Raw genomic sequence first — 27,970 nt, forward strand, 5'->3', positions numbered from 1 at the left:
CAGAGAAATACACAGCCCATAATCAGAAAGTCAAACTGTTACAGGACAGTTACAGCTATTCTGCAATGATGGTGCAGTAAAGCGGTGAATGCAGATGTGGAAGACCCGGAAATAAAACGGGTGCTAAAATGGAGCGTTTTATGAGCAGGTATATTCAGACGGACTGTGTGAGAAAAATTATGTTTTTTGAACATTAAAGCATTTAAACATGCATTGGCAGAAAGCACAAGTATGAACCTGAAGACCTTTAGACAGTACGACAACAAGCCGTAGTTTGTGTCAACACTCACCCACCCACAAGCATACGGTTGAACACACAAACCCACAGCTGAGGTCAGCAGCACGGGGGTGAAAGCAGGGAGGATTATGTGCAGACTGAGCAAACATGTCTCAGCTCTTCAGTGTGGGAGCACGGAACAGGAAACGCTGCATCTCGAGATGACAGCTGTTGGGGTTACCATTGAGGCCAACAGCCTCTGCATCTTCACCTGTGTTTCACTTTCATCTCCCTTCCGGCTGAATATCGTCAAACAAATCATGGCAGAGACACGTCAAAATGGGGAGAGGGGTTTGCATTTATTTCCAAGGACAGAGTAAATACAGCTGCTCTTTTCTCTCTCTGAGTGTAAACTCTCCTACAGCGAGCTGAGGCTTGTATGTTTTCCTGAATCCTGTGTGTGTGTATTTATATACTGGCTTCATGCTTGTGTGGGTGTCCGCTGTCGCAACACTCACATCAAGGCGGTCACTCATGGTTTACAATAAAGTTACATCATTTGTGGACAATGTACACCGTCATATGTGCGTCTTACAATAATATCATATTAAAAAATTAGTACATTTTGCATATTAAGCTGGGTAAGCTCTAGAAAATATTCACAAACACTTATTGAGTTAATATGGAACAGCACCAGAATATTGCATAAGTTTTTATTAAGAGTTAAGACTAAGCTTTAGATTGTCAGTACCTATGTATATGCAGTAATACAGTATACAGGTACTTAGTTTTATTGCTTGACATAATGCTATTTCAATGTATTATTTGGGCTCAGGGATTTATTCTACTGTGAAATGAACTTAATATAAATTGTTTATAAAAAGGATAACAGGCACACCACACCTGGACATTTCAAACCGCTCAGGTATTAAATAAAAACTTTAAGAAAGGTTTGATTTCACTGATAGCTTCAATTAGTAATTTAAATGTCAGTCGTATAAAATCAAGCACATCCTAAATCCTTTAAGTATACAGTATATTAAGCGGTTTCAAATGAACTGGTGTTACACTGCAGTACCAAAAGGTTTGAACCTCTCAATTCTGTGTGAAAAGTTGATGGAAAAACACAAATAACAACAGAAATCTTCAACATAGAAAAACAAAATGCATATATATATATATATATATATATATATATATATATATATATATATATATATAGTATCCAAAAAGCATAGAATGAAACATCCTGAATAAATGAGATGGCCACTGTTGGCGAGTGAACATTTTCCTCATTATCTCTCACCATCTCTCACTCTTTTCTTCCCTGTGGCTTCATCATGATCATCATCATCCTCAGTGTCTTTGGTCCATTTGCACAATGTCAAGATGGAATGTCAAAAGAAAAACAAACAAACAAAATAAACGGTGGTGTTGTCGTTGCTATGGTGATGGAGAACAAATCCATGGTCGTATGTGGGAGGGTATGCAGCGGCCATAAATTAACTGAAAAACAATGACAAACAATAAACAAAATAAATTGAATGAATAAACAAGTACTTTGTGGGAATGTCTACAGAAAATAAGCTGAAGGTGCTAAAGGTAAAAGTGTTAGTGAATAGAAAGGAAGGGTTTGAGCAACTCCATTCACTCTGATGCAGTTAATCTGTCAACAGGGGGAGGTCTACATGAATGTTCCCTCGAAATGCCACATTTTGTGTGGAATAAACAGTGTTTCAATATCAACATGTTTCCTCATGTGTAGCAAATCTTTAGAAGCTAAATTCATCTTATAAGAGGTAAACTGATGATCGGTGGGATGTCCTTCACACAACCACAAAATGGAAGATCAGTTTCCTCACTGCACTGACAGCAGAGTGTGTGAGCAGCCACAAGATGGAGCCAAGTGTCTTCACATAAATTGTCAGATTTCAAGCCTTAGAGAGTACGTCTGGGCCTTCAGTAACTTCAAACCATGCATAGTTCACTGCATATATCAATGTCCAAAGCTTAGCATACATTTTCAGGTAGTTTCCAACCTCCCAGGCAGCCGTTTAGCTTGAGGTACTATCAGTATAAAACATTGTAGATTTCAGATGGGGTTGAGGTCAGTGCAAGCCAATCAAGTTCTTGGGAACCAAACTTGCACTATCCCAAAAACAAAAAGGTCCATCCACATATTTTTGGCCACATAGTGTGCATTGTTGGTAAAGCAAAACCAGAACAAGCAGGAGATTGCTTGAATGTACCTTCCAGGAAGGACATTTAAAAAAAAAAAAAACGCCTTCTGTAAAATGACTGCATCACTGCACAATGAAAAAAAGATGATGTGTATGGGTTACTGGATAACAGGTGTGAAAGTCAACTGTTCTACTGTACTCAAATGAAAAGAAACCAATAGCAGTCTGGAAGGTAAAGAATACATATAAAAAGTATGCCTTATAAATGTAGTACAGTGACATATACATGATGTGCAGTTAATGAGCGAAAACACGAAAGGCCTGTATTGTTTTTATACCTTTGCCATTATATACATTTTATACTCAATCAGTATACCCCTACTAAAACCAGATTTGCCCTGTGTGAGCTGAATTCTGCATCTCTTATTTATAAGCCAAGCTTCCAATTGCTTCACTGCCTCCTCCCTGTATATCCTGAATAATTAGAGCGAGGCAAAAGGAAAGAGTGAAAGGACAGGAAATGTTAAGCTTGGGCAGGACAAAAAGGGGAGGAAGTTTCCTTAACACATGCCAGGCCTTTATAATAGCTGAAATGCTTGTGTTTTGGAGATAGGTCGACAATCGCACAACACATTCAGATCAAAGGCTAATTAATGTGACACTTTGCCACAGGACTTGGCAGAATACACATCTCCTGCTTAAAGACTTGTTACAGGGTTTAGAGAGCAAAAAGAGAAGGGATGAGAGAAGCAAGAGGAGCTAGTGTACAAAAAGGATTTAAGGCACAGAATGAAAAGACAACATGATTAGTTAAAGAAAGGAGCAGGGTTGGAAGATGCAGCTTCCCGCTATGAAGAGAAGAATGAGGCGAGTGAGTGATAAAAAGGAGGGGTTGGCTTACTTTTTCTTGTCCTTGTCCTTCTTGAGAGGCTGAGATAAGGAGAGCGTCTCGGCTGCCACCTTCTTCCTGTTGAAGGCGTTCATCTCCTCCTCCAGGTCTCTCCGCTTCTCCTCCACCTTCCTCTTCTCCTCCTGGTGCATCCGCTTCAGCTGCTCGAACTTGTCATGCAGCTGGGTGGGAGGAAGAGAGGGTGGTGATGGACAGAAAGGGGGACAGACGAGAGACAAGAGATTTCAATTGGTACTTTGGAAAGTTAAGCTCATGACCTGACAATGGGATAAACTGAATGCAAACAAACTTTAAAAAAAATGGATATTTGAACGTCGTTCCTCACCTCCACTTCATCAATTATTTCATATATGAGGAACCCTTGTTGTGTATTATCAAATACTTATACTGACTGAAATGAGGTAAAATTGTAATGCTGCACAGGATGTCTTTGTGTATACTGAGCATCAAAGATAAAAGGCAATGTGGACATGTGACAGCATCAGCGATCATTTAAAATCAAATAACTTCAGTTGAGACTCACCTCTCTCTCCTTTTCCTTCAGTTCTGCTTCTGTCTCTTTTACTTTGTTGACAAACATTTGTCGCATTTCTTCCTCTTTTCGCTGCAGGTCCCCTAAGAACTCTTTCCTCTTGGCCTCATATGTCTCTTGAAGACTGGAGAGAAGACAGGAATAGATCTGGTATTGTGTCTTAACAATCGAGGCACTCTCTGTTGTTAAGACTGACACTTGAGTATCTGTGGTTTTGGATTTTGTGTTTTTGGATAAGTGTGTGTTTTCACTTTCCATGCACTCTCTACCTGAATGGCTGGCTGTCGGGATCTGTATCTTTGAAGCCCATCTCCTCCAGCTTACAGCGTCGGTACAGCTCGTAGTGGCGGGCGTGGGTCTGCTCCCTCAGATCCTCCATGTTGACCCTGATCAGCATCTCTCTGAGTTTTACAAAGTCGCAGTGGCTCTCGTTCTCGACTAAATGGAAAACACACACTAGAATTAGGGGACCAGTTGAAGTTCAGGTAACCAACTTAGTTATTTCCTACACACGATTAAAGAGTCTGCTATGGCTTTTAAAAAATAGTTTTTGGTTGTCAGTGCCAGATCTCCAATTGAGCAGTCACATGTTGTTTTGTTGAGTCTTTTCTTCTCACTTTCATTCTGTGCCTGGCTGTCTTTTTCACTGCTTATTTTAACACCCCATCGGTCACCCTGTTACCCTCCCTTCCTCTCCATCTCTCTCTCTCAAAAGCAGGAAATCATACCACATCTCTACAGGAATGTGAAGTAGTCTGAGCAAATACAACTGGATTAATCCCATTTGGAATCCATTAAATCTAATCAAATCTATCACATGTTGCCAACAAACAGGAATTGATCATTGGAGATATTTGTCATGTTAATCTTTTTCTACTGGAGCGACTTTAACAACTTCACTTTAGTTTCATGCCTTAGTGATTACTGGCATGAATTATGTGTTTATGTGTGCATGATTACACACATAAACTAAAGATTACTGCGTTTAGTTTATGTGTGTAATGTCAAACAAAAGCCATTTTATAATTAACATTACTGACTCCTGCATCCCCGTGTAGACATCCCCAGAATCCTTTCTGCTGACTCTCCCATTCTGCATTGTTCTCATCAAGCAATATCACTCATCCCTTTGACAATAAAGTTTTACCCTCTTGACGTTATTTCCCACAATTTACAGACCTGACAATACCTTCATAGTCTAGGTGGAAACTTCGAAAACTTCTAGTTATTTGATATGCTCCTTAATCCTTAAATGAGACCACACTGAAGTGTCAAAGTACTAACAACCTGGAGCACAACCAAAGCAGCTGTGGTGCATTGTATAACTTTATACATCAGCCGGATACTAAAAGCAGAGTCACTTGTTAGAATGGATAAGTGTTGTCAGAGGAAAAATAAAAATAACTTTCCCTTTAGGAATTTTATGTGATCAACCTCAGAAAGATGCTATGAAGAGGTTTTCTGTTGTCTCAGATCTAGGCACGTGCACTCTGCATTTGGCATTTTAGGGGCTGGAGGAGAACATGTGCCATGAACCCCCAGGTAGTAGTGGTGGGGAATGGGAAGCACGTTGTGTTTAAATACCACCACAAGCTGTGAGCTCTGAGGATGCAAGGACTGCAAAAACGACATTAAAAAAGCCCAATTAGCATGGTATTTAGCTTCTCCTAATGGAAAATACTGGAAAAGCAGCCTGCAGTGCACAACCCACCAAAGGAAATAAGACGTTCCTTCATTAGGACAAATAAGCAAGAGAATAAGCACTAACTCACCTTCTTCTACTTAAACGCTTTTGGACCATAAATACATTTCAAAAAGATTGAAATAGTGACACTCACGCAGCTGTCTGAATCACTCACTCTTATGTTTACTTAAATTTGCTGGTTGACCACACATCATTAGAGGGAGTATACAAGTTAAAAACAGACATGAGTTGTTCTCTGGGGCTGCATCCAGGCTACTGAAATTGCATGTTCATCTGGCATCTAAAAGTCTCTCTGTACCAGCCCCCTGCTGAGGGCTGAATGAGGGCCAATCCTCTGACTGACTGCAGCACTGAGCCCTCAAGATATCAGAGCACAGGGCTCTGCAGACACGCCAGCATGAGAACAGAAACATTCAAATAGAGAACAGAGACATGGCTGCAATAAATCCGCAGTGAGCTAAAAAATATGGAAATAGACAAATGTGCAAAATGAAAATACATGAAAATGATACATGTGTCCCAGGATGATCATAAACTATAAAGCTATATAGTGATTAATGTTACCATATCTGGCAGTTTTGAGCAACTTTTACAGGAAATATGAGTGTACCAAATTCTATGGCCATCCAAAAGGGTCTCTAATGTCATAAGGATACATCTGGGAACAATTACACCAAATAATTCGGTAGATGTCAAAATATTTCACTTTATAAGTGTAAATTCTGATGTCTTGGTAGCTCTAAAGGAAATGCATGGATATTTTATACCAAATCTCATGGATTGTTATCAGTTAAAAAGCAAGTTGACCAAAAGCCACATAACAAACTAACTAAAAAAAAAATCTAATGCTAAGTCAGTGTGTGATAACATCCACGTTTGCATACAAACGCCGCTACAACATGCGTGCACAGTTGAACAAACACACAGTAGCTTGCAAAGAAGAAATATGGTGGGCTGGTGGGGGTCTGCTATATGTCACAGATGTCTGGAGTTCAGAGATAACAGAGCATCAAGATCAAACAGAGACAGAGAGAGAGACAGAGACAGAGACAGAGACAGAGACAGAGAGAGAGAGAGAGAGAGAGAGAGAGAGAGAGAGAGAGAGAGAGAGAGAGAGAGAGAGAGAGAGAGAGAGAGAGAGAGAGATCCCTTCAATTAGGCCTAGTCCAGTAGACAGCCCTTCCTCTGTCTTCCTTCAAGTCTATGGAAATTTCCCATGGCTCTTTGAGAGGTTACCATAACCCATGTATATGACATTTGGCATCCGCAAACTGTTTCCATTGACACAGCCCCTCCTTTCAGTCGGCCAAGAGGGGTAAAACACTGAGAGTTCTGTCCTCTTCTGCCCTTGTCCTCGGATACTGTGACAAAGTGTGTTGTATGAATGGTGAGCCATCAGTTTGCAAGCAGGCCTGACTAAAAACTAAGTAGTTGTCTTGTAATACATCCCATCAGACCAGATTTTTGTTGTTAGGCACTGGCAGAGATATACAAGGCTGATAAGATAATAAGATGAAACAGAAACAAACAAATGTTGACGTGAGTTTCTAGAGAAAACATACTTCATGGAAACATAGCAGCGTTATTTCTATTCTTATTTCTTATTAACTGCCTCTATAACGGAACATGAACACAGTCCACCAATAGGGATGTCACTATATGAGATTTTGATTTCACGATTATTGTCTGTGGAAATATCACAGTTTCACGGTTTTCATGTTTATTAATCAGGCACTATGGAAGGAAAAAGACACACAAACATTCTTTTGGTCCTGCACATAAAACACGTCAGCCGGTTTTATATTCAAGGGGTCAGCACATACTCATAGAACCAGTGTTACGACCAGGTAACTACCACATATCAACAAATACTTTTGCATCATCAGAATTTTTTTAAACGAATTATTACAAAAGAAATTTGTTGTCTGTTATAATGACAGATATGGTGTTCAATATTGATATTAAGCTGACAGCTGGTTCCAATCTTATTTTCATTTAAAGTAGGGGGGCGGGCGACTATTGTTTACATTAGTATCAAATATTGTACATGCATTACATTACATTACTTTTCCTCTTGACAATCATGCATTTATGACATTCTACAATCGGCATCGTGTTGTATAAATATTAGCCTCAAGTCCTGTTTTCAGCTAATATCAACCACCTGTTAATTGCTGCTGATGAATGAAAGAATAATTGCGATGGAGATAAATCTCAAAGTAATTAGTTTTCAGTAATGTGGAAATAACCTTTTGCAGATGGCACTATGCTGTATGTTACTGGACAGGACTATTCTTGGCAATTGATGAGGTCCTAAGGAATCCTTCAACCAGGAGACTCAGAGCAGGCAGGGAATGAGAGTGGTCAGGGGATAATGGGGAGAGGAAAGAAGGAGGGGTGAGGACAAAACAGCAGTTAACCGAGGAAAGGATGGAAGTGGTAGAGAGCAGGAGGGAGGTAGAGAGCTAGAGGGAGGGAGAGAGCTGGAGGGAGGGAGGGCTTCTCTGAGAAGATAACTCCCATCTGAGCAGTAATATTCTCACAACACAACTCTGTGTGACTTTATTAAATTAAAATGTTTACTCGCATTGACAAGCACAGAGGGATGAGCTGTGGGAAGCAAAGATCCCTGGTGATGTCTCTAAGGGCAACGCATGCACACAGACACACAGACACACAGGCATACAGTATATGCACACACAGATGCACACTGGCAATTTCCCAAAACAATCTCTACCCACTTGCCCTTCATTTCGCAGTGTCACTCTCTATGAAGTCACACTTGCAGGGCGAGGGAGAGTATAAATAAACAGGCTTAACTGGGGGGCGCACTCGCCATTCTGACGTGAGCAGGAAAACCTCTTTCACCATGGATACTGATAGAGGCATTGATTTCTCCTCTCAGCTGTTGCCGTTTGCTGCATGCCGATTATCTATAAGTGCAAAACAACCAGCATGCGGTGTAAAGAGATCCTAAACTGATCCTTTTAATTGATGAATTACATGATTTACTTTGTGTCTATGATACAACAGTATTATACTTATACATATATAACACAAGTGATATATGCAAAGTAAAAAGGTGGAAGTTAATTGTTTATGTGTTTACTCAGTTCTCCTGCGTGTTCTGTTTCGTCTCTGGTTCAGTAGTGTGGAGTCTGATGCCGTTTGTATTCATTGTGTTGTATCTTTGGTTGTGGAGAACAAAGTCAAATCTCAATACCTATATTGTTTAAAAGAACAAAAAAGACTGTAACCAACCATTTCATTTTTGATTAATTTGTCTTGAAAAATGTATCTGTGAAATATCAAAGTTCCCACAGTTCAATATGATGTCTTCAAATTGAGAAGGAAAAGCCAGCAAATGTTTGGCAATTTTGCTTAAAAATAATTTATAATAATCAATCAGTTATCAAAATAGATTTATCTTCTTTCGGTTAATCACAATCACTTAACCATGTTATTTTTCTCTTCAAACGCTTGTGTATAGTTTTGATTTTGATTATATTTTTATCTTATTACATATATATTATAGTTTTTACACAGCTCTTATTATTTATTACTTGCTCTTTCTATATATATATATATATATATACCTATTGCTGTCCTTGTGCTGGTGCAACAACCAAACTTCCACGCTGGGAATCAATAAAGGTTTTTATCTCGTCTTATCTTAATTGTTGCAGCTCTAGTTTTTATTCTCCATTATCCACACCTACTGCTTTGGGGTGGCCATTCATTTGGTGAAAACGTCCACAAGAACACCATGTGGCAGGGCGGAGTGACCACAACATAGCTGCAGGGGCTGGAAAGACACTGAGTCATGTACTTCCTAAAAAATGATACGCCCATGACCACTTTCAAATGCATTTAGTCAATAACATCCCTGAATAACCCCTATGCATGCACACTCATGTTATGGCATACTAAAGACTGTGGCCCCATTCAAGAACTGACTGTGTGCCTTCACTGGTTGTGAGGCATTCAAATGAGTGCCCATATCTCGTAATAAAGAACTCCTCCCACATTACTACGTGTCTCAATTCACCTCATTTACCTATTTACCTGCAACCACGCAACTTAATACAAGTTACAACTATTTATAACTACAAATTTGTTTAGTTTTGTATTTGTGAATGGTGTGATGCTGTCAGACATGTCATCATGCAAGGACAAAGACACAGGCAACTAATGTTGAAGGGCTCTCTGTTGCTTCATTTGAGGCAAGGGAAGTCATGAGTGAAATTGGATAGAGATCAGCAAAAACAGTGACTAGCAGGATGTGGTTGCGTAATACCCAACTGCACTTTATGGAATTCATTGTTTTTAAATGGAACTATTTATAGGTGTTTTTTAGAAGTAACGCTTTTCCCCCATAGATGTCCTATTGCCCACGTAAAGGAGTTAAACATCCACTGACCCCTTCACGCAGTCACTGTTGCATTTGCTTGAGAAACACAAAACCCCCACACACCCCGATTAACTTGCTTGTGAATGGTTCTCACCTTGCACGACACCCCAGGGGTACTGTCTTGCCCTCACTGTTTTGTTCCCCACTTTGACCTCTTCCACGCTTCCAACCACAGCAAAGGGCAGATGGGCCTGCGCAGGAAAAGTGTGTTAAAAAGGACAAGAGGTCATAGATGTACAGGAGCCATTAACATGGTCCCAGCCCCCTCTTTCTTCTGGGTAACACTTTCTTAAAGCGCTTCTTTCCTAGTTTATTTGTCGATATTCTTTACAGCACAGAAACCACTTCACAACTAAATTTCACGAGACACAAACATGTACAAATAAAACAACAAAACGGATAAATGAATAAAATGTGGCTGTTGACTCTTATCTTTCACAACCAGACCACACCAGAGAGAAGTGTAACCATGTTGACAAATGAGCTGCACCAGAGCTGTGTTTTAAGTTTAACATGTGGCTAAGTCGGGGCTGAGAGGCCCTTTTTGCTGAAGTGATAAAAACCCACACACATACTTTCTTATTGCTCTCAGATCTACTATGCCTCGTTAGGATCGACAGGGAGTCATCTTGGGGAAAACATGCCCGATACGCAACCTCAAAAATTAGGTGGTGAGTTGAAACCAGCTGGCTGGTTGCAGTTCAGAGGAACAAGCTGGTGAGTGTGGGTGCTGATGTAACCGACTATGAATAGATGGAGATACTGTACAAGGATTCAGTCTGGGAAAGCCAAATTCAGTCCTTAGGATGTACTGTTTGTGCATTTGTATGTGTGGGTGTTTTGGGCACAGTGCGATTATAAATCATCCTCATTGTAAAATCAGAATTAAAAATGTATTTGAGCTTGATGCCTGAGAAAAAAGGCAAAAGCGCATTTTCAGTTATGCTACATGCATAATCTTTTCAGTATTTACGATAGTTCATTTGACAAAAGAAAATTGGCGGTGTTTGTTACCTATATCTTCAAAACAAAAGCCCTTTTAAAGATGATTTTGTGTCACAGCTCTAAAGAACAATGCTAAGGAACAAAGGCAAAAAAAAACAGAGATAGAAGGACTGATTGTGTGACACATGTCACAGTACGACTTACGTTCATGGACGAATTGATCTCACTGACGGCTTCGTCGTCAGTTGGGAACTGATAGATCTGAACACCGTTGCTCACCAGCTCGCTCATAATCTTTATTTTGAATTTATGGAGCTCACTCTTGGAGATTGTGTCAGCTTTGGCAATGATGGGAATTATGTTGACCTGTGGAAAGGATGAGAAAAAGAGAGGAGGGATTAATAAACAAAGTTATTGAATGTGTAGAGCACTGTCTTTGTTTTTGTTGTTGAGTCTGCCAGAAATATATGCATTCCTGTATTGAAAGCTGCTTTGTGTTTAAATGCGGAATTCATTATGTAATGTGTTTTTCTTTGGCTGGGTTGACATGCATCTTCATGACAGGACGAAATGTACCTGTCAAGCTCAATATGATGAGAGCAGATTCACAGAGAATCAACACAATGTTTTCAGTGAATTGCAGATTACAGCAATTCATTTATGTCAGCAGATCATGAACAGACACTGTGAATCCAGCAGATGAATATACTGAAGACCTAATTAAAAAAAGTACATTACTAAATATGGCTGAGAAGGCACACAGCACTGTACGGTGAATGAGCTGAGTCAGAAACCAAACAGATACATAAAATAAACAGTGATTATGAAAACAAACTAGGCTCCATCTCCAATCAGCAGCAGATGTGCAGAAATAAACACACAGTTTGTCTGCATTCCTCTGTACGGCTGCATTACCCCAATCACTAACTGGGAGGACGAGGAGGATCCCCACAGATTCATTCATCAATTTCGTAGTGTGCCTCACAGCTAGAGCCAGAGCTTGTTAGGAGTAAAATAACAAGCTCATCATACTTTAGTGGTTCATTAATTTACAGCAGGGCAGCCAGTTTTGTGTTTTAACCCTTAGTTAACAAACCAAGTTCACTAATCGCAAGCCAGTGCTGACAGCAGCATCAGTGAGGAGGGAGGCAACATATTTGTTCACTTCCCACAACCGGGTTTTCCCAGCTGGCCAAATAGTATTCCCAAATAGTTCTGTGTTTGTTCTGAACATCTAGGAGCACCAGGTGTAACCACATCAAAGCAGTTTGCATGTAAAATAATCAGTGATGAAAGAAAATTCACATAGCCTGATATTTCTGGCTTTTATTTGTAGTTTCGTTACACAGGTCAAATTCACATATATGAATAGATAGTGGAGAGTGTTCAAGGGATATTATAACAATGCAAGAACTTTCTGAGCCTTTTTAATATCGAAAATATTTACCTTGCTGCATCAAAAAAAGTAATTATTAATGGATCATATTACAGTAATGGAAGCAAGAATAATCATCAGAGGATAATCAGCTGCTCATCTCTAATATTTTGGAATTAAAGTTCACATAATTTGGGAAACAGAAAGTACAATTGTATCATGGAATCAGATAGTTAGCTGTGGGCTGCAACTCATTTTAGCCTATATTTGTTCACGTTTTGGCAAACTGGCACCACTAATAAGTATGCCAAACAATTACAATTAACTGGTAATGGTTTCTTTATATTAAAGAAATAAACATTTAAAACAAAAGGACTCCTCCTTCAGGCCCTTATCTCTTTTCCTGCATTCATCCACCATAAACCACAATCACTCTAGGACCCTCAACCATCCTCTGTAGGGAGGGGTGATTCGTACCGCATTGACAAGAAAAACACCATTGTTTTGCCTTGACAGCAAACTCTACAACCCAAGGAACGGGGTTTCTGGTTTGCTTCCCTGGTTTTGTCTGTGGTACGGCTATCTGGCAGAAGGGACAGCTCTGTTTATTTATCTGTAGTCTCCAGATAAAAGTTCATACTCACACACATCATGAATGTGACTGAGGTCCTTGATTCTACTCTGATGAAGATGGAGCCACCTTTTGAAATGACTCTCATGGCAATGTGTTTATTGTAATCAGAATGTAACAGTTTTTAGACTGTTATTCATGTATTTTAGTGCTAAAATGACTGGTCAGAAATGAATAAACAGCCACCAGCCCCAGCTGCTTAAATGTGAAGATTAGCTGGGGTTTTTGTTTTTATATATATGAAGGGTATTAGTTCAGTTCAGTATTTTGACATTATACATACTAAACAGGGAATCGGTTCATTAAAAAGAACAAAGGCTTGTAAAAGCAAAGCTTTTTGTGGTCAACCTGTAGCCATCAAGAGCCTATAGAAATGTGCAAAGGCTAAGAGCATGGGGAGAGTAGCTGCTGCAAATAGCTGCATGTAACACATTATTATTCCATCTACAAAGCAACCACTGCATAAACAAGTACATCAGGCCTGTAAAACAAAACAGCGTCACATCCACACCATCGTCACTGAACATTGGCTTGCTTTCAGATATAACAGCGGCCATATTTCTCATAGTGGAAAGATTGATGCGACAGAGCCACTGAGGTCAGAGTGGTGTTCACTGTGGCCACTCACTCCCGCTAAAAACTGAGCCCAATGTTGTAAATCATTTTTGAATAAAAGTGCCTGCCACCAACACCGCTGTTATTTTACACTTTCAACACTTTCTGACACCATGCAAATAAAAAAAGGTCTGTGGGAAACCAAAATGTCCCTAACGGACTGGAGGTTCACAAGAAAGAGGGTACGGTTGAGGAGAGCTCCTTTGCTTTGACTCAGGGGAGTATCGAAACACATTTAGCACATGTTAACTGCTTAGTTGTGGTTTCTATACTTGGATAAAATAAATATATTTAGCTCAGGTAAGCTACCATGTCTTGCTTCAAAGCAGAGGGTACAAAGAGTTGGCTGTGGTGGTTTGGATGGCATCCGAAGATAGTTGGCAAGTGTAAGGGTGCCAGGTTTTGATCACTCTGTTGGCTGGTAAAGACAGCACAGCGTCCCAGTGGTCAGCGCTGTCACCTCACAGCAAGCAGAGTGCTGCATTTGGAACTTGGCCCTTTCCATGTGAATCCTCCCTGTTGAACAGTGTTCTCCGATAAAGTGAAATATTAAATCAACATTTATGTTTAGTGAATGTAAACATAATCAAGAACTATGAAAAGTTAATAAATAAGTCCACATAAATCTATGAACTGCCCCATGACAGTTGGCTGAAGTATCTGCTCATTGTTTTGAACAGTACCAGGAGACATTTGGCAGAGATGCGCAGCCCTGCGTTGATAGTTGGCAGGGGTAAGCCATCAGGTTTTAGTCACAAGCTGACCATCTGCTTTGTTCTGGATTCATTATCATTGCATCACCAGACACAAGCAGGGCTGATGCTGCCACTTCATCATTCATACAGCAGTGCTATCTGTAATTATATGTATACATCAAGCTGAAAATCAATTTGACTGATGTAACAAAACTAAAAGGATGTTAACAAGCATATACACATCCCTCAAAATCGTACAGGCAAAGATTGAACTAAAAGACATGAATGGCATTTGCCATCTACATACCCACAGCCTTCTCAGTTTAAGTGTTTTTATATATCCAAGACTTCAAAAAGACACACAAATCTTTCACTTGCATTTTAACTGCCTCTTTCTCTGTCGTTTCTTCTCTTCTTGGCTTTCTGAACATGTGCTTTGAAATGTTTTGAAGATATTTTCCCTTCTTGAAACTAAACACTTCCCACACATTAAAACCAAGATTTAAGATCAAAAACCACTAAACAGTTTTAGCTGTATTTATCACTGAGCCGTTTTCCAAAACATCAAGTGTGTTCTCAAACAATTCTCTATCAATACCATTTATGTATGATATGTTGTAATGCCTGCATATTTCTTTGGCAAAAGTAGCTACAGATGCTCAACCTGCAACCAAGAAAATCCACTGCTAAAGAAAAAGATTTCCACAAAATTAAACTATAAATAATATGATCTCAACAAATACATGCTTGCTTGCCCTCTCTCACGCTGTCCTCCCCCACTACAACTCACACCCCCCTTCTTTCACGCTGAGCTGCACTCATCGGATGTATGGCAAAACATGGATCCACTGACCAATAATCTGTGTAGTAATACTCACACAAGAGTAATCAAAAGGCAACAAATCAATGTGGCTCTGCAAGATGAATATTGACTGCTGTATGACTGACCTGAAAACTGCAAATATGTCAAACCCAGAAATGAGTAAAAGTAAGACTTTTAGTACTTTAAGAATAGTTTTATACTATGTATGGGAATTCAGAAAGGGTGATGGACCTCAACGCAGCAAATCAAATATTCTTCTTACAAAAAACATACAACTTGTTGGCTTTCAAGTGTGAAAGCTCATATAGGGCTGGTCTTGTGAACTTTTCTTGAAATCCGGTATGACAAAATGAAAGCTTGCACATTCACTACATTTCACTTTCTTATTCTTTTGGCACACAGAGAGTCTACACCCCAACAAAAAGATCAGGGATCTTCATGTCCCAGTGAAATGCACACTAGTCACAGTGAAAGGCAGGTCAGATTTCAGCAACACTAATAGTTACTCACAGACAAAGAGAAAAGAGTGTGCGAGTGTGCTTTTTGCCAAAGGGGAAACCCAGTCAGTTGTGTGTACCTTGCTGTCCAGTTTTTTCATAGTGACGAGGTCCAGGGACTTGAGGGAGTGTCCTGTTGGGGCGATGAAATAAAGGCAGATGTGGATCCTGGTGTCGTGGTAATTAAACAGCGATCGTTTGATCTTCAGCTCTTCCTGGAGATAGTTTTCAAACTGAGTGTCGATGTAGTCAACGATGGGCTTGTAACTGTGGAGGAAGCCAAAGAAAAACTTATGTTTATAAAAAAAGGATTATGTCTGTGGGTAAAAGCATAAAGAGTTTTCTTCTTATGTATGCATTTGTAATGAGTATGAACGGACATGTGGACTTCACTGGGGAAACGAACCAAGACAGTTATGTTAACAGTAACTGTATGATCTGATTCTATGCCAAGATCTGAGCTTAGAGCTGTACAGCTTAGCGCTCCATGAAATTTGTACTCAGTTTATAAGAGTTAAAATAAATCCGAGAGGCTGCAAAACATCCTGTCCTCTCTCAAAGAGTGCTAATGGCCTTTTCAGCCTTCAATGCCACCAGTAAATTAAAGAAATTAGGAATGTGTGGTATGAAAATATCAAAGTCTTGTAGTGTTTGCTCATGACTGTTTTGTATGTGCTGAACAAACTAGACCAGAAAATTATGTCAAATTCAGAAAAATACTGAATAAAACAACATTGTGTATGACTGGCATTGCTAGAGGAGACTATATGAACCATCAGCCCATCAGATCTTATGTCAAAAAAATCTCTCTGTCTGAAACACAGTTTTAGCACCTGACTCGTTCAGAATCGTTCCTGGAAGAAGCCCAGTCTGCTTAGACTGGTCAGGGTTTCTCTCAGGGTTCATGTTTTTTGATGTGGTTCTTAAACAGATGTGCATTTCCTAGGTCATGTTGCTATATTTGGTCACAACACAACCACTGGAGTGTCACTGGTTGCCGCTTGAATCACCTCTGATTTCACATTTCTTCTGGCTCTCCATGGCAAATCTCATAAGCAAATGTAAAAAACCTTTTAAAAAAACATTGTAGATTTGAGCAACATTATGCATCTGAAGCACCCCCGAAATGGCCATCACATCAGTCACAGGGACCCCCAGTGCTTAAGTGACTGAAGTGTGGTCCACACTATCAGGTCTACAAGAGCCTGCTACAGTAAAAGTACCACCTACACAGGACAAGCCCAAAATGCATAGTTTGAGGGCTATAAGGAGACAGATCTTTAAGTTTGATAGCCAGCTGTTTGTTCTAGTTCTTAATTGGTAACCAGACTTAATTGAACAGCAGGCTATACTGGTAGCAGGTAGCAGCAGGTAGTACCTTGCATGGTAGCCTCTGGCACCAGTGTAGGAATGTGGTGTGAAGGATGAATGCCAACGTGTTGTAAAGCCCTTTAAGTGGTCGCTAAGACTCGAAAAGCCCTATATAAATGCAGTCTATTTACCATCCTACAGCCCAGAGTGAGACATAAGTCCAAACAATATATTCTATATCCTCAGCCAGCAGCCTGTTTACAGTCATCTGTCCTCTCCCTTCACATCCATCTTCCATTTTCTCTCAGGAATGCACCAACTCTGACCTTTTGAGGCTCTCCCAGTGTGCATTTACAGTCCGCTGCAGGGTCCGTCCTTCAGCATGTTGGTTTATACGGCCTACAGAGAAAGCTGCTATCAAAGGGCGTGAGAGTGCTGCTCGGTGACTAGGTCACAACAAGAACACTCCATTCCACAGCTGCATATTGAGAAAAAAAATCAGCTATTTCCTCTTTATTGCTGTCCCACCTCGTCTTTTTCCCATCCTACAGAGAAAACCCAAACCTGGACTTTTACTTATTTATGTCTGTTTCTGTCATTTTATCCCAAGGCAACATGTAACTTATTGTTTTCATCTTGAAAAGAGAAAGGAGGGTATCAATAAGGATTGACAAGAAAATCTGTCATTGCAACAGTCACGAGAAAAAAAAAGTTTGTTTTTTGAGAACCAAATGAATGGTATTTGACTCATATGACAATACAATAGGTGCAGCATACATATTTACGCATCAGTGACAATCCAATAGTGTCATATATATATATATATATATATATATATAATAATATATATAGCTCACAGGTTGTTTTATTTTTGATACTTTAAGCTTCACACTGAAATATAGTAGCTGAAATGCTGTTTAACCACGTTATTCGCATCCTGGCATCTGGACATCTGGACATCTTTTGACAATGCACATCAGTGTCAACCATCTTATCATGTCACTGTCTTAACATCATCACTTATCATTTCGCCATCCTCACCTATCCTCTTTGTTGATCTGATCACCGAAGCCGACAGTGTCGACGATCGTCAGTTTGAGGTGGACGTTGCTTTCTTGCAGGTCGTATGTTCGCGGTCGCAGATACACACCATTCTGATAATGGCTTGCCTCTTCGTTCTCAAACATGGTGTTGAAGAGCGTATTCATTAATGTTGACTTGCCGATACCAGTCTCCCCTGTGGGCGGCAGGAATAAGAGAGAGATGAGTCAGTGATCAGGGAATAATTCATCCGCTTTAGAGTTTTTATTGCAGCAATACAGTTGTGCATTTCTTTCATGTCAGGAAAAACAACGAAATGCCACTGTTGTGTTATTGAAGGTATTATTTTTTGGAGGAAAACAACTCAATTAATAAGGCAGTATTAAACACTTTCTGTCACACACATTGCTCAGACAGTTGTTTGGTACTCACCTACACAAAGAATGTTAAAACAAAATCCCTGTGTCACCGATTTACTGACCAGTTGGTCAGGGAGGCTGTCAAATCCAACATGTCCGCCCAAACTCAGGTTTCGCTTCTCTTCATTCTGAGGGACAAACAAAACAAAACATTAAAAGTCTGATTGCACGTAAGGAAAACACACATGGAAAAGACATTAGTCAGAGGTAGGAATAGCAGAAGATGAAGCGTTGCAATGTAAAGATCCTGGATGCATTCTGCAGATGTAAAACTCATCCTGCCTGTCGTGAGGATGAGCTTTGAGAATAATCCTTCATAAGCATGAGGAATTTGAGACACTTTCACACAGAGAAAAAAAAAATCACTTTATAAGAAGAAACCAGAGAGATGAACTCATTCATCGATATAGTACAGAGTGTGGAAAATGAGAATATCCTCATTTGGGAATAGAAGTCATTTGGAGTTGCAGGATGTAGACTAGCAGTTCTTTGGAATAAGTACAACAACATAAACATCTCAAAGCTACTACTTTCTATTGGTCACCACAGACAGATAGCTGCAACAAGCTGCACTACTCAAATTTGTACTCAAAACTCAATCACCACTGCTAAAGGAAAGGAAGACCGTGCACTACCACTCTATAATCAATGTGCATTTAGGCGAGAACATCGTGGAACGAAAAGCACAAAGATTACTGATACAACCCACCAAAGAAAGACAGGCAAAACTACTGGGTTGTAAGCGTTTTCACCTCTAAGCTCTTATCTAACCCATCTGAAGGCGAGACAGTCAGTGACAATAGATAGTGTGTTAGAGCTGTAGAGGAACAGACACACAGCACCTTGAGATGAATGGGGCCACCCGAGCTCGTCTGGCTCAGCCACGAAGGACTGCATACCTGAAGGGTGATGTCACAGAGCACAGGCAGCCTGAGAGCTCTGCTAGACGCAACCGACTGTACTGAACTAAGAGATGGAGGGGAGCTCTGCATACGCGGTAGATGAGTTATAAACCTGACTGAACTCCACAATAAAGGATTAGCTGTGTGTGCGTGTGCGTGTGCGTGTGCGTGTGCGTGTGCGTGTGCGTGTGCGTGTGCGTGTGTGTGAAATGGGGCTTAATGTGTCAGGCAACACCACTGGAGTAATCTGACGAGCGCTGAGCTAGGCAATACTGAGCTGAAGCACACTACAAAGTAAATTACATTATAGTAACACCCATGTTAAATGAAAAATATATATTTATACAAGCTGTAAATATGCTCTAAGTGTTTCTACATGGGATGTGATTTATGTCAAGTCAGGTAGCTGCATAGCCACACCAACAAACTTGAAATAGAAGGGCGCACTTCCAATTTTTAACTACATCTAGCTCTTATTTCTTTTGAGTCTGATGCAATTACTGATAGTTGCTTTGAACAAAAGCCTCTTTCAAATGAAAGTAGTAATGTTTGTGATGTAACTCAGAAGCAGGTTAACAGGGACGAGGAACATGCTGTGGCCATTTTTTGTTAAGTCAGATCTTGTCAAACAACATTAATGCTTCTCATGGTATTCAATTTGCTGAATGAAGCTTGTAGAGATATTTGAATAGATTGCTGGAGGGGGAGGGTGTTACCTCTGGTATTGGAACTGGAAGGGAACCGGTGCAATTAATATTTGGATTCCACTGTTGTGTTTAAAATAGGAGAAGTCAACGATTTACAGTATTTTAGCCTTTATTTATCCAAGGAAGGATAAATAAAGGCCTGCATGCTCATTTTCCATCAACACCCTGTTTTGTTTCTAGTTTCTATGTGGGGGTAGCTGCTTGACTTCACACAGTTGGTGATTAGGCATCTTCGTCAAGGGCACTTTGACAAGATTTTTTGTGCGAGTGGGGATTTTTTTTGTCTAACACCACAAGTCTGGAAATTTATACTTTCACACAAGCTTGCTTCTGGAAACTCATGTGAGCCTCCAGTGGACCATGGCCAAAGTCAGTCGAAGTTCTAGGACCTCTGTGTATATCACTCTAAACGTACCAAACCACATTGGTGCAACTATCAGATTCAGAAAAATAACAAACATCTTGACTCATGAGATAATTCTAGGTTGACCTCCTACACTGAACCACACTTAGCTGTCAGTAGTGCGTACTCTTTGTGTGAGAGTGTGCAAATCATAAGAGGCAGATGGGTCTGTGACTGAGGGCTACAAAGAGCATGCAGACCTGACAGCAGTATTATCTTTATCTTCTGAGTGTGTACTGGACTCAGTGGTGAAGAAACTTAGAGCCTTTTCTGATGTAGCCTAAAAGTAGCACTACAACAATGTAAAACTAATACAATACTTAATTACAAGAAGTAAAGTAGTATTATCAGCAAAGCATACTTACAATATTTCAAAAGGTACTGTTAAAAGTAGAAGTACTCATTGTCCTGCAATGGCTTCTCTCAATCTATTAAATATAGGCATGAAGCTGTTAGAGCCCTAACAAAGGTTTTGTTGAGACAAGTGAAAAAAAGTGTCAGTGCAGTAAGATTTCATTGTTTTTTTTTATTTATTAAAATCCCCTTGTTCAACATTATTTTAGAAATGAGTGCCTGTAGCTTGAAACAAGAATGAATCATGCAGAATTTGGTTATTAGAATTAGGAAAGATTTATTTTAGAAAACACTTGAAACAAGTTGATTTGCCTTGAAAGGCAGGTTGCAATATTTTGGCTGCACTGGCAGGGTTGTTTAAAAAACAAAAGGAGATAATACTTGTAGAAGCGGAAGAAGAAGTGAATCATATGTTTTATATGAAAAATCTTAGTCTTCAAAAAAATACGTTGTCAAAAAATGTGAAGTACAAAGTACGCTATTTGTCTTTGAAGTATAGTAAAGCAGAAGAGGCAGGGAAATGAAACAGTGAGCTTGCATGAAAGTCTATATTCATACATAATACAGTATGTGATTATTGTAATGTGAAAACAACTCCGTTTATGGTCATTTTCTTCTTTGTACCTTGGCTGAAAGATGGCATAGATCACTATAGACTTATCCATCTTTTGAAGGTAGCTTACATGAACCATGCATCACAGCTAAAGATAAACCTAAGTGCCTTAGCTCCTATAACATTTACATTTAACGTCTACAGTATAACAACACCCATCAGCAAAGGATGCATCACTAGCAGACAAGAGTGCTTAGGGAATTCCACCCACACAAGCTAGTTCAGGAAGAGCAGCAGCGTTAAGTATGACAGGAATGAAATGCTTCTGGTTAACTGTCTCAGGGTGAGGAATACACAGTCCGTTCTCAGGCCACTGTATCACCAGGCCAACAGGAAATGGCTTCTCAGTGGGGCCCCAGGTGGCTCAAAGTGAAATGAGGCACAAACCATATAAGCTAGCTCACAATGTGTGTTGTGTGTGTGTAGCTGACTGATGGAAACCACTTATTCTTCTGTCAGCAACAGGGCTTTTTCACAGTCTTTTCACTTTTAGGGCCTTGGTGTTATGCATGCTGGCTCGCTGTCACACTTTCATGGCTTACTTGGAATAAATAGAACATAGCCTCTTTAATGTTATTAAAACACCTTTGCTTTTCCTACTATGACGAGTCAAATTAAGATGAAAATGTGTTTCACAGTGCATATGACAACATGCCTTTTCTAAGTTTTCCAGTCAAGCACATATCCAGGTATACAGAGCAAACATTACGCTGTGACCAAATTTAATTCATTCAGACCAGTTATTATGGTCATAATATGGTATGCATTTTACTATGCTAAATAGTGTGCGTGCGTGCGTGCGTGCGTGCGTGCGTGCGTGCGTGCGTGCGTGCGTGCGTGCGTGCGTGCATGTGTACCAATGGTCTTAATGAATTATTCCGTGTCAGCTGTTACTGTGGACCGTTCAGTCAGGGACTAAATTTAATGACTATTTTCATTGGATTATTTTCATTGTAGATTCATCTTTCCATTACGATGCTGACTAAATGATTGAGAATGACAAATAATGAAAAAGCAACAAAATACATAACACATAATATATCCAGAGCAAATTCCCACATTTTTTCTTTATCAATGACTAGAACATTTTAAATCTAAACCAGGGTTTGAACAATCGTGCACCTCCCTTTCTCCCAGCACTTCCCCATCTTCACCCCCCCCCCCCACACACACACACACACACACATCCATGCCCCCACAGTTTGAAAACCCCTGATCTAAACTAATTGTTTCAGCACTCGTCTTTAAACTGCAATGCAACCAATAGCATTCTAAATATAACAAAAATGAGTGAATAGAGTAAGCAAGTAAGCTCATAAGACATAATCTGCGGTAAACGTACCAAAATGTTAAATAAATATGCAACGCAGGTCCAACTTGACATGACATGTCTGTTTTACCCATCACTCCTGAGAACAGTATGACCTGAAATTCTCCCATCAGTCATTCTCTCCTGCTGCAGACTTCCTGCTGTCTTGATATTCCCTCCTCAGCTTACCCCTCGGCTTCTGCCCTCCATTCCCACCTGACTTGTGTCTGACTTGCAGCTTGTGTGCCTCAGTGAGCTCACCTGACAAACAGCAGCAACCTGACGGACCAAAACACACAGTACTGCTGCAGCTGAGGCTTGTGTGTGGGGAAAGACACAAAGGGAAGGCCTTTGAAAAGGCTTCAAATATTTACAATAACTAGAGGTGCACTTTGCGTAGTTTCCCTTAAATGTATTGTTTTCACATTAAATTTGAAGGAGGTCAGATCAACTGCTAGATAGTAACCATACTTGACAATTTTTTTTTCCCTTCGATCAATTCACTGGGACTTTTCCACTTCCTGTATGTATTATTTAAATTCATTATTTTTACGGCATTCTCTATACATACTGGGTCAGGTTTCTAAAGAATTTATGTGTCCGGGCATGGGGGAGTTAAGTGACATGACTTGTGAAATGATGACTAAATGATTAATCAGTTATTAGGTGCACAAAAATGTATCACAAACACTGGGCAACTGGTGGCACAGTGGTTAGAGCAGTCGCCCCATGTAAAAAGGCTGAAGGTCCTCGAGGAAGTGGCCGCGGGTTTGACTCTGACCTGCGGTTTGGCTGCATATCTCCCCCTCTCTCTCACCCCATTTACTGTCCTATCTAATAAAAAGGCTTGAAAACTGCCAAAAAACAATCTTAAAAAAGAAATTGTATCACAAACTATTCAAATAATCAATCATTTATTTATCAAGCTGGTTCCATCTTCTCAAATGTGAAGTTTTGCTACATTTCTCTTTGAATTTCAGACTTTCAAAATCAGCATCTTCTTTTAAAGTTGCTCATATAAAACCTCCCTTTCATTGTAAGGTTCTGTTTTAATCGTAGTTTAATGTGCAAGTGTGAGATTGTGTGTGACTATGTATGTCTCATGTGCAAGCATGATGTGTGTCACCTCCCGCCTCCCTGTCATTAAACAAAGAAAATACTTGGATAAGATGTTTTTGCAATATTGACAGTTCTAACCACACCTTAAGGTTTTACCCTTATGTACTGCAATAGCCGTTCTCTTGCTGCTACGTGCTCGCAGTGATGTTGTAATGGTAAAACTGATGTGTCATGAGTGCCATCAGGAATTCACAAGCAGAAAGATAAAAACAAGTTTTCTGTTTATTATCTCGTCAAATTCCCTCGCTCTCTCTAGTCTCAAACTCATGAACAACAACGGCATGGCCACATTACTGCTCAGCCGCATCACTCAACCCCATGCCCAACAGGAAAGACAAAAGAAATGAGTGAGACAAATGTGGGGGGAGACAGGAACCATTTTAAGAGACAGATGTACAGCTCACTCATCTACATAGGGCTTTTCATACAGTTTCCTCACCATCACTGAACTGAGGAAGAAAAATAGTATCCGAACAAAATATTTTTTGTCAATGTTGTGCCTTGCTCGGACCACACCCATTTTTTAACTCGGCCTTCAATTTGGTCTAAATTACACCTGTAAAGTTTTGAGAACATATCTTGCACAGTTGGGATGTTATCGCAGTAACAACATCTGTCCACAGACAGACAGACAGACATATTCACCCGGCAAAATACTCAAAAACACCTCTGTGTTAGTTCTTGCTACAGTAGCCGTCTCCATGACCACATTATACCACGATGATACACATATACACAAACACAGAATGACAAGTTGAAACAATACCAGCGTCGCTGTTGCAGCTGGTACAAATATCCCATGTGTAGGAAATACACATTAGAATTAGGGCACTTTCAACAACACACATGACTGCTGATGGATTCACTGCGAGCTGCAAGTATTAAACGTGTGAGGCTATGGAGCAGCTATGGCATCTCCATGCCATCCTGTCAACAGCTGTTCAATGTGGACTACATTTTATGGTGAAATTTCCTTTCTTTGTTTAAACAAAAAAGAAAAAAACACGATAGTATTTCAACCTCGAAACAAACGGCACTGCCATAAAAATCTTCATTCCGCTTTTGTCAACATTATTTGCAAATCTTAGAGCATCACAGCTTGGGCTCCAAACAGGTCTTTGAGAAATCCAGACCTATAGATGGATATTGACTCATCACCATAGAGGCCACAGCTTGGCTGTCATGATACATCTACAACAACGGATTTGACAAGCTCGCCTCTAGGCAGTTCTCGCCTGTACAGTCTATATACAGCGAACATCGCTGCTGACACACAACAGTCGGTATACTCCAAGTGTGTACTATTTGTCGTGAGCAACACACAGCTGAACAACATTGAGAAGGCACAGGCTAAGGTTTGAAGGCAGTGGGTTACAAGTCGTAGAATGTGAACAAATATAGACTGAATACAGAACATACTGTAGATCTTGTGTTCATCACCCTCTGCAAAGCTACAGTTTTAAAGTGCAAGCAACCATACCAAGCCCCATAATTCCTCATTCCCTGCCACTTGCCTTTAAGCGCTTTACGAAGCTAATTTCATTTTATGCATGCAAGCCTCACGGGAGAGACGATACTCTTCAGGGTCAGTAAGCAACATGCTAGATATGTTGTAGGGCATTTCATTACATAAGCATTTAAATCAACAGCATCCTTTGCTATATGCTACACACTCTAATGCAATCAATGAGTTGAGTTGAGTTGAGTGAGTGAAACATATACATGGATAGTTGTATATTGATCCGCTCATTTGGTCCTGGCCTAGAAAGTTATCCCAAAGCAACTATGTCCATTGGATGGGATTGACATGGGCCAGCAATGAACCCAACCACACATTCCTATGAATAGCTGCACATAATTAACAGCGTGCCCTTTACACAAACTGCCAGGCGAGTCTGTCAGTTTGTTCAATATGGTCTCACTTAGTTCAGAAAGTTAGACAGGAAGTCAGACAGACAGTCAGGCAACTGCTGCTGCTAACACTGTTGTTCCCCTGGCCAGTTTCACTGCAATCCAAGCATTTTTTCATTAATCAATTTTCTTATATTGTATTCCAAAAGAGACATTTTAGAAATCGCAAGCCTGCAATAGCTTTGCCAGTCTGCACCCCCTCTTGGACGCCTTCCTAATTTAGGAAATGCCAAGTGTGCAATATCCTATGCACCTTCTTTTTGGATCCTTTCCTTTCTTCGCAGACATGTGTTGCACCACAAAATGGTAGGAGTGGCCTGGAGTGTGTTCTTAATCTCTTTATCCCTGAAACTCAGTGCTGCTTACTGTCCAATTCACCACCGCAAAGATCTCTTCAAGCATCTGCCAAAAAGTTAATCACAGTATTTAAATCCCCTCCTGTGTATTCGCCTCGTCACTACAATATTGGCTTTCCAAATGCTTTGTTGTGTGACTGTGTGAATTCTTGACATGCTTGAGAGCTTACTTTTTAATTGCCTTTTTCTTTAGCCTGTATTGCATCACCATACTGTACCTACTGGGTTATACTTGACTGACAACAGGGCTTGTCACTACGAAAAGAATGCCGGATGCATTCCACCCCCCTCTGATAGTGTGCTGTATAGAGACACACGGGCCATTATAGCAATGTAGCAAGAGCTTGTTTAGCATCTGGTTGGTAAAACTAACATGGCCGTTTGTGTAAATATAACATTATGAGCCATGAAAGTGAAGCACAAGTCAAATTTTACACCCCTGAACAGGAAGTTAAAATAAAACCATGTTAACACACTGTTGGGAACAAGGCTCATCCCTCTGTAGTTTCTGTTATCAGGTTATTAATTTGTTAATAATATGTTGGATTCATGTTTGTGCATATTTTCATGATTGCAAGAAGAAGAAAAAACTTTCAAAAAGTGACCACACAATATTTTGGCGGACCCCTGGAGCAACTTGGAGGACCCCTCCCAGGGGTCCCGGACCCCCTGCTGATCAGCTCTGTTATAGAGGCCCCAAGTGGGTCTGTAAGGTAAGAGTATCAATAGACTTTATAGTTTTTATATCTGCTAACGCTAGCTGGTCAATCAATTCAAGAACCAGTGGTGGAAAACTACTCAGAGCTTTTACTTCAGTAAAAGTAATAATACCACACTGTAGAAATACTCTGTTACAAGTAAAAGTCCTGTATTCAAAATGTTACTTAAAGTAAGTAAGTAAAAAAGTATTTGCATCAAAATGTTCTAAAAGTACAAAAAGTTAAAGTACTCATGATGCAGAATTGGCTTATATTATATAAAAGAGTATAATATAATGTTAGATTATAATTATTGAGATATTAAAGTCAATACCTAATGTTGCACCTGATAAAGGTTGGGCTAATTTGAATTAATTTATAGATTTCTGTGTAGAATAATCTATAACAAGGTATCCTATATTATTTGTTGATAATAGTTTGTATCAATAATCTGAATCTGTGAAGAAACCAGTAACTAAAGTTACCAAATAAATGTAGTGGGGTAAAAAGTACAATATTTGCTCTGAAATGCAGTGGAGTACAAGTATAAAGTAGCATACAAATTGACAAGTACCTCAAAATTGTACTCAAGTACAGTACTTGAGTAAAAGTACTTAGTTACTTCATTCCACTGTCAAAAACATGATATAGTAAGCTCGCTAAATGCTTTGTGTTTACAGCCACTTCTGATAACGTCAACAGTTTAATGGTGCCATCCGCTGCTACACACACACACACCCATAAGCACATCAACGCATAACGTTGAATGAGGTGGAAAGGCAATCATGAAAATAAACGTCACAAGACACGATACCACAAAATGGTAAAACACATAGCAGCGTCATCTTAATTTGTCATAATTAACCTGAAACAAACCCCCAGTCACCATCACAGAAATCACTTCCACCATCTCGGAGGTAGAGCCCACATTTCAGGCTTCAAAAGCGGGGGAGGCTTAGCTACACAGCAGCTTACACACACACACACACACACACACACACACACTTTTACTGATAAATATTCCCGTGGTTGCATTTGTTCTCGGTTGCAACGAACAAAAACAAAAACAAGTAACCCCCGTAAGCTTATACTCACCGAAAATACGTCAACGTCCGTGGCAGCCATGGTGCGGAATGTATGGTGTTGTGGGCAGACTGAGCAGAGGCGAAAGGGAGCAGCCCTCGTCTCTCCGTGCTACTAGCCTGCTAAACTACCGAGCCGAGCTGCTGACAGATGTAGGAAGAGAGGGACACAAGACGGAGAAGGGCTGGTAACTGGGCAGGGAGGCGAC

At 40.1% G+C, this 27,970-nt stretch overlaps 1 protein-coding gene across 1 annotated transcript; it reads right to left on the bottom strand.

Moving 5' to 3' along the window:
- Positions 1 to 557: 557 nt before the first annotated feature.
- On the bottom strand, positions 558 to 27,903 carry septin8a (septin 8a). Its single transcript, XM_083926677.1, has 10 exons — positions 27,775 to 27,903; positions 18,321 to 18,435; positions 17,889 to 18,084; positions 15,617 to 15,803; positions 11,105 to 11,266; positions 10,050 to 10,146; positions 4,109 to 4,277; positions 3,831 to 3,963; positions 3,299 to 3,468; positions 558 to 1,723 (listed from the first exon to the last, which is right to left on the bottom strand). Exons 1-10 carry the CDS (start codon positions 27,802 to 27,804, stop codon positions 1,720 to 1,722), a joined length of 1,263 nt encoding a protein of 420 aa, XP_083782803.1. The 5' UTR covers positions 27,805 to 27,903; the 3' UTR covers positions 558 to 1,719.
- Positions 27,904 to 27,970: the final 67 nt, after the last annotated feature.

This window comes from Echiichthys vipera (assembly GCF_963691815.1).
Source record: "Echiichthys vipera genome assembly, chromosome: 14".
Classification (NCBI taxonomy): Eukaryota; Metazoa; Chordata; class Actinopteri; order Perciformes; family Trachinidae; genus Echiichthys; species Echiichthys vipera.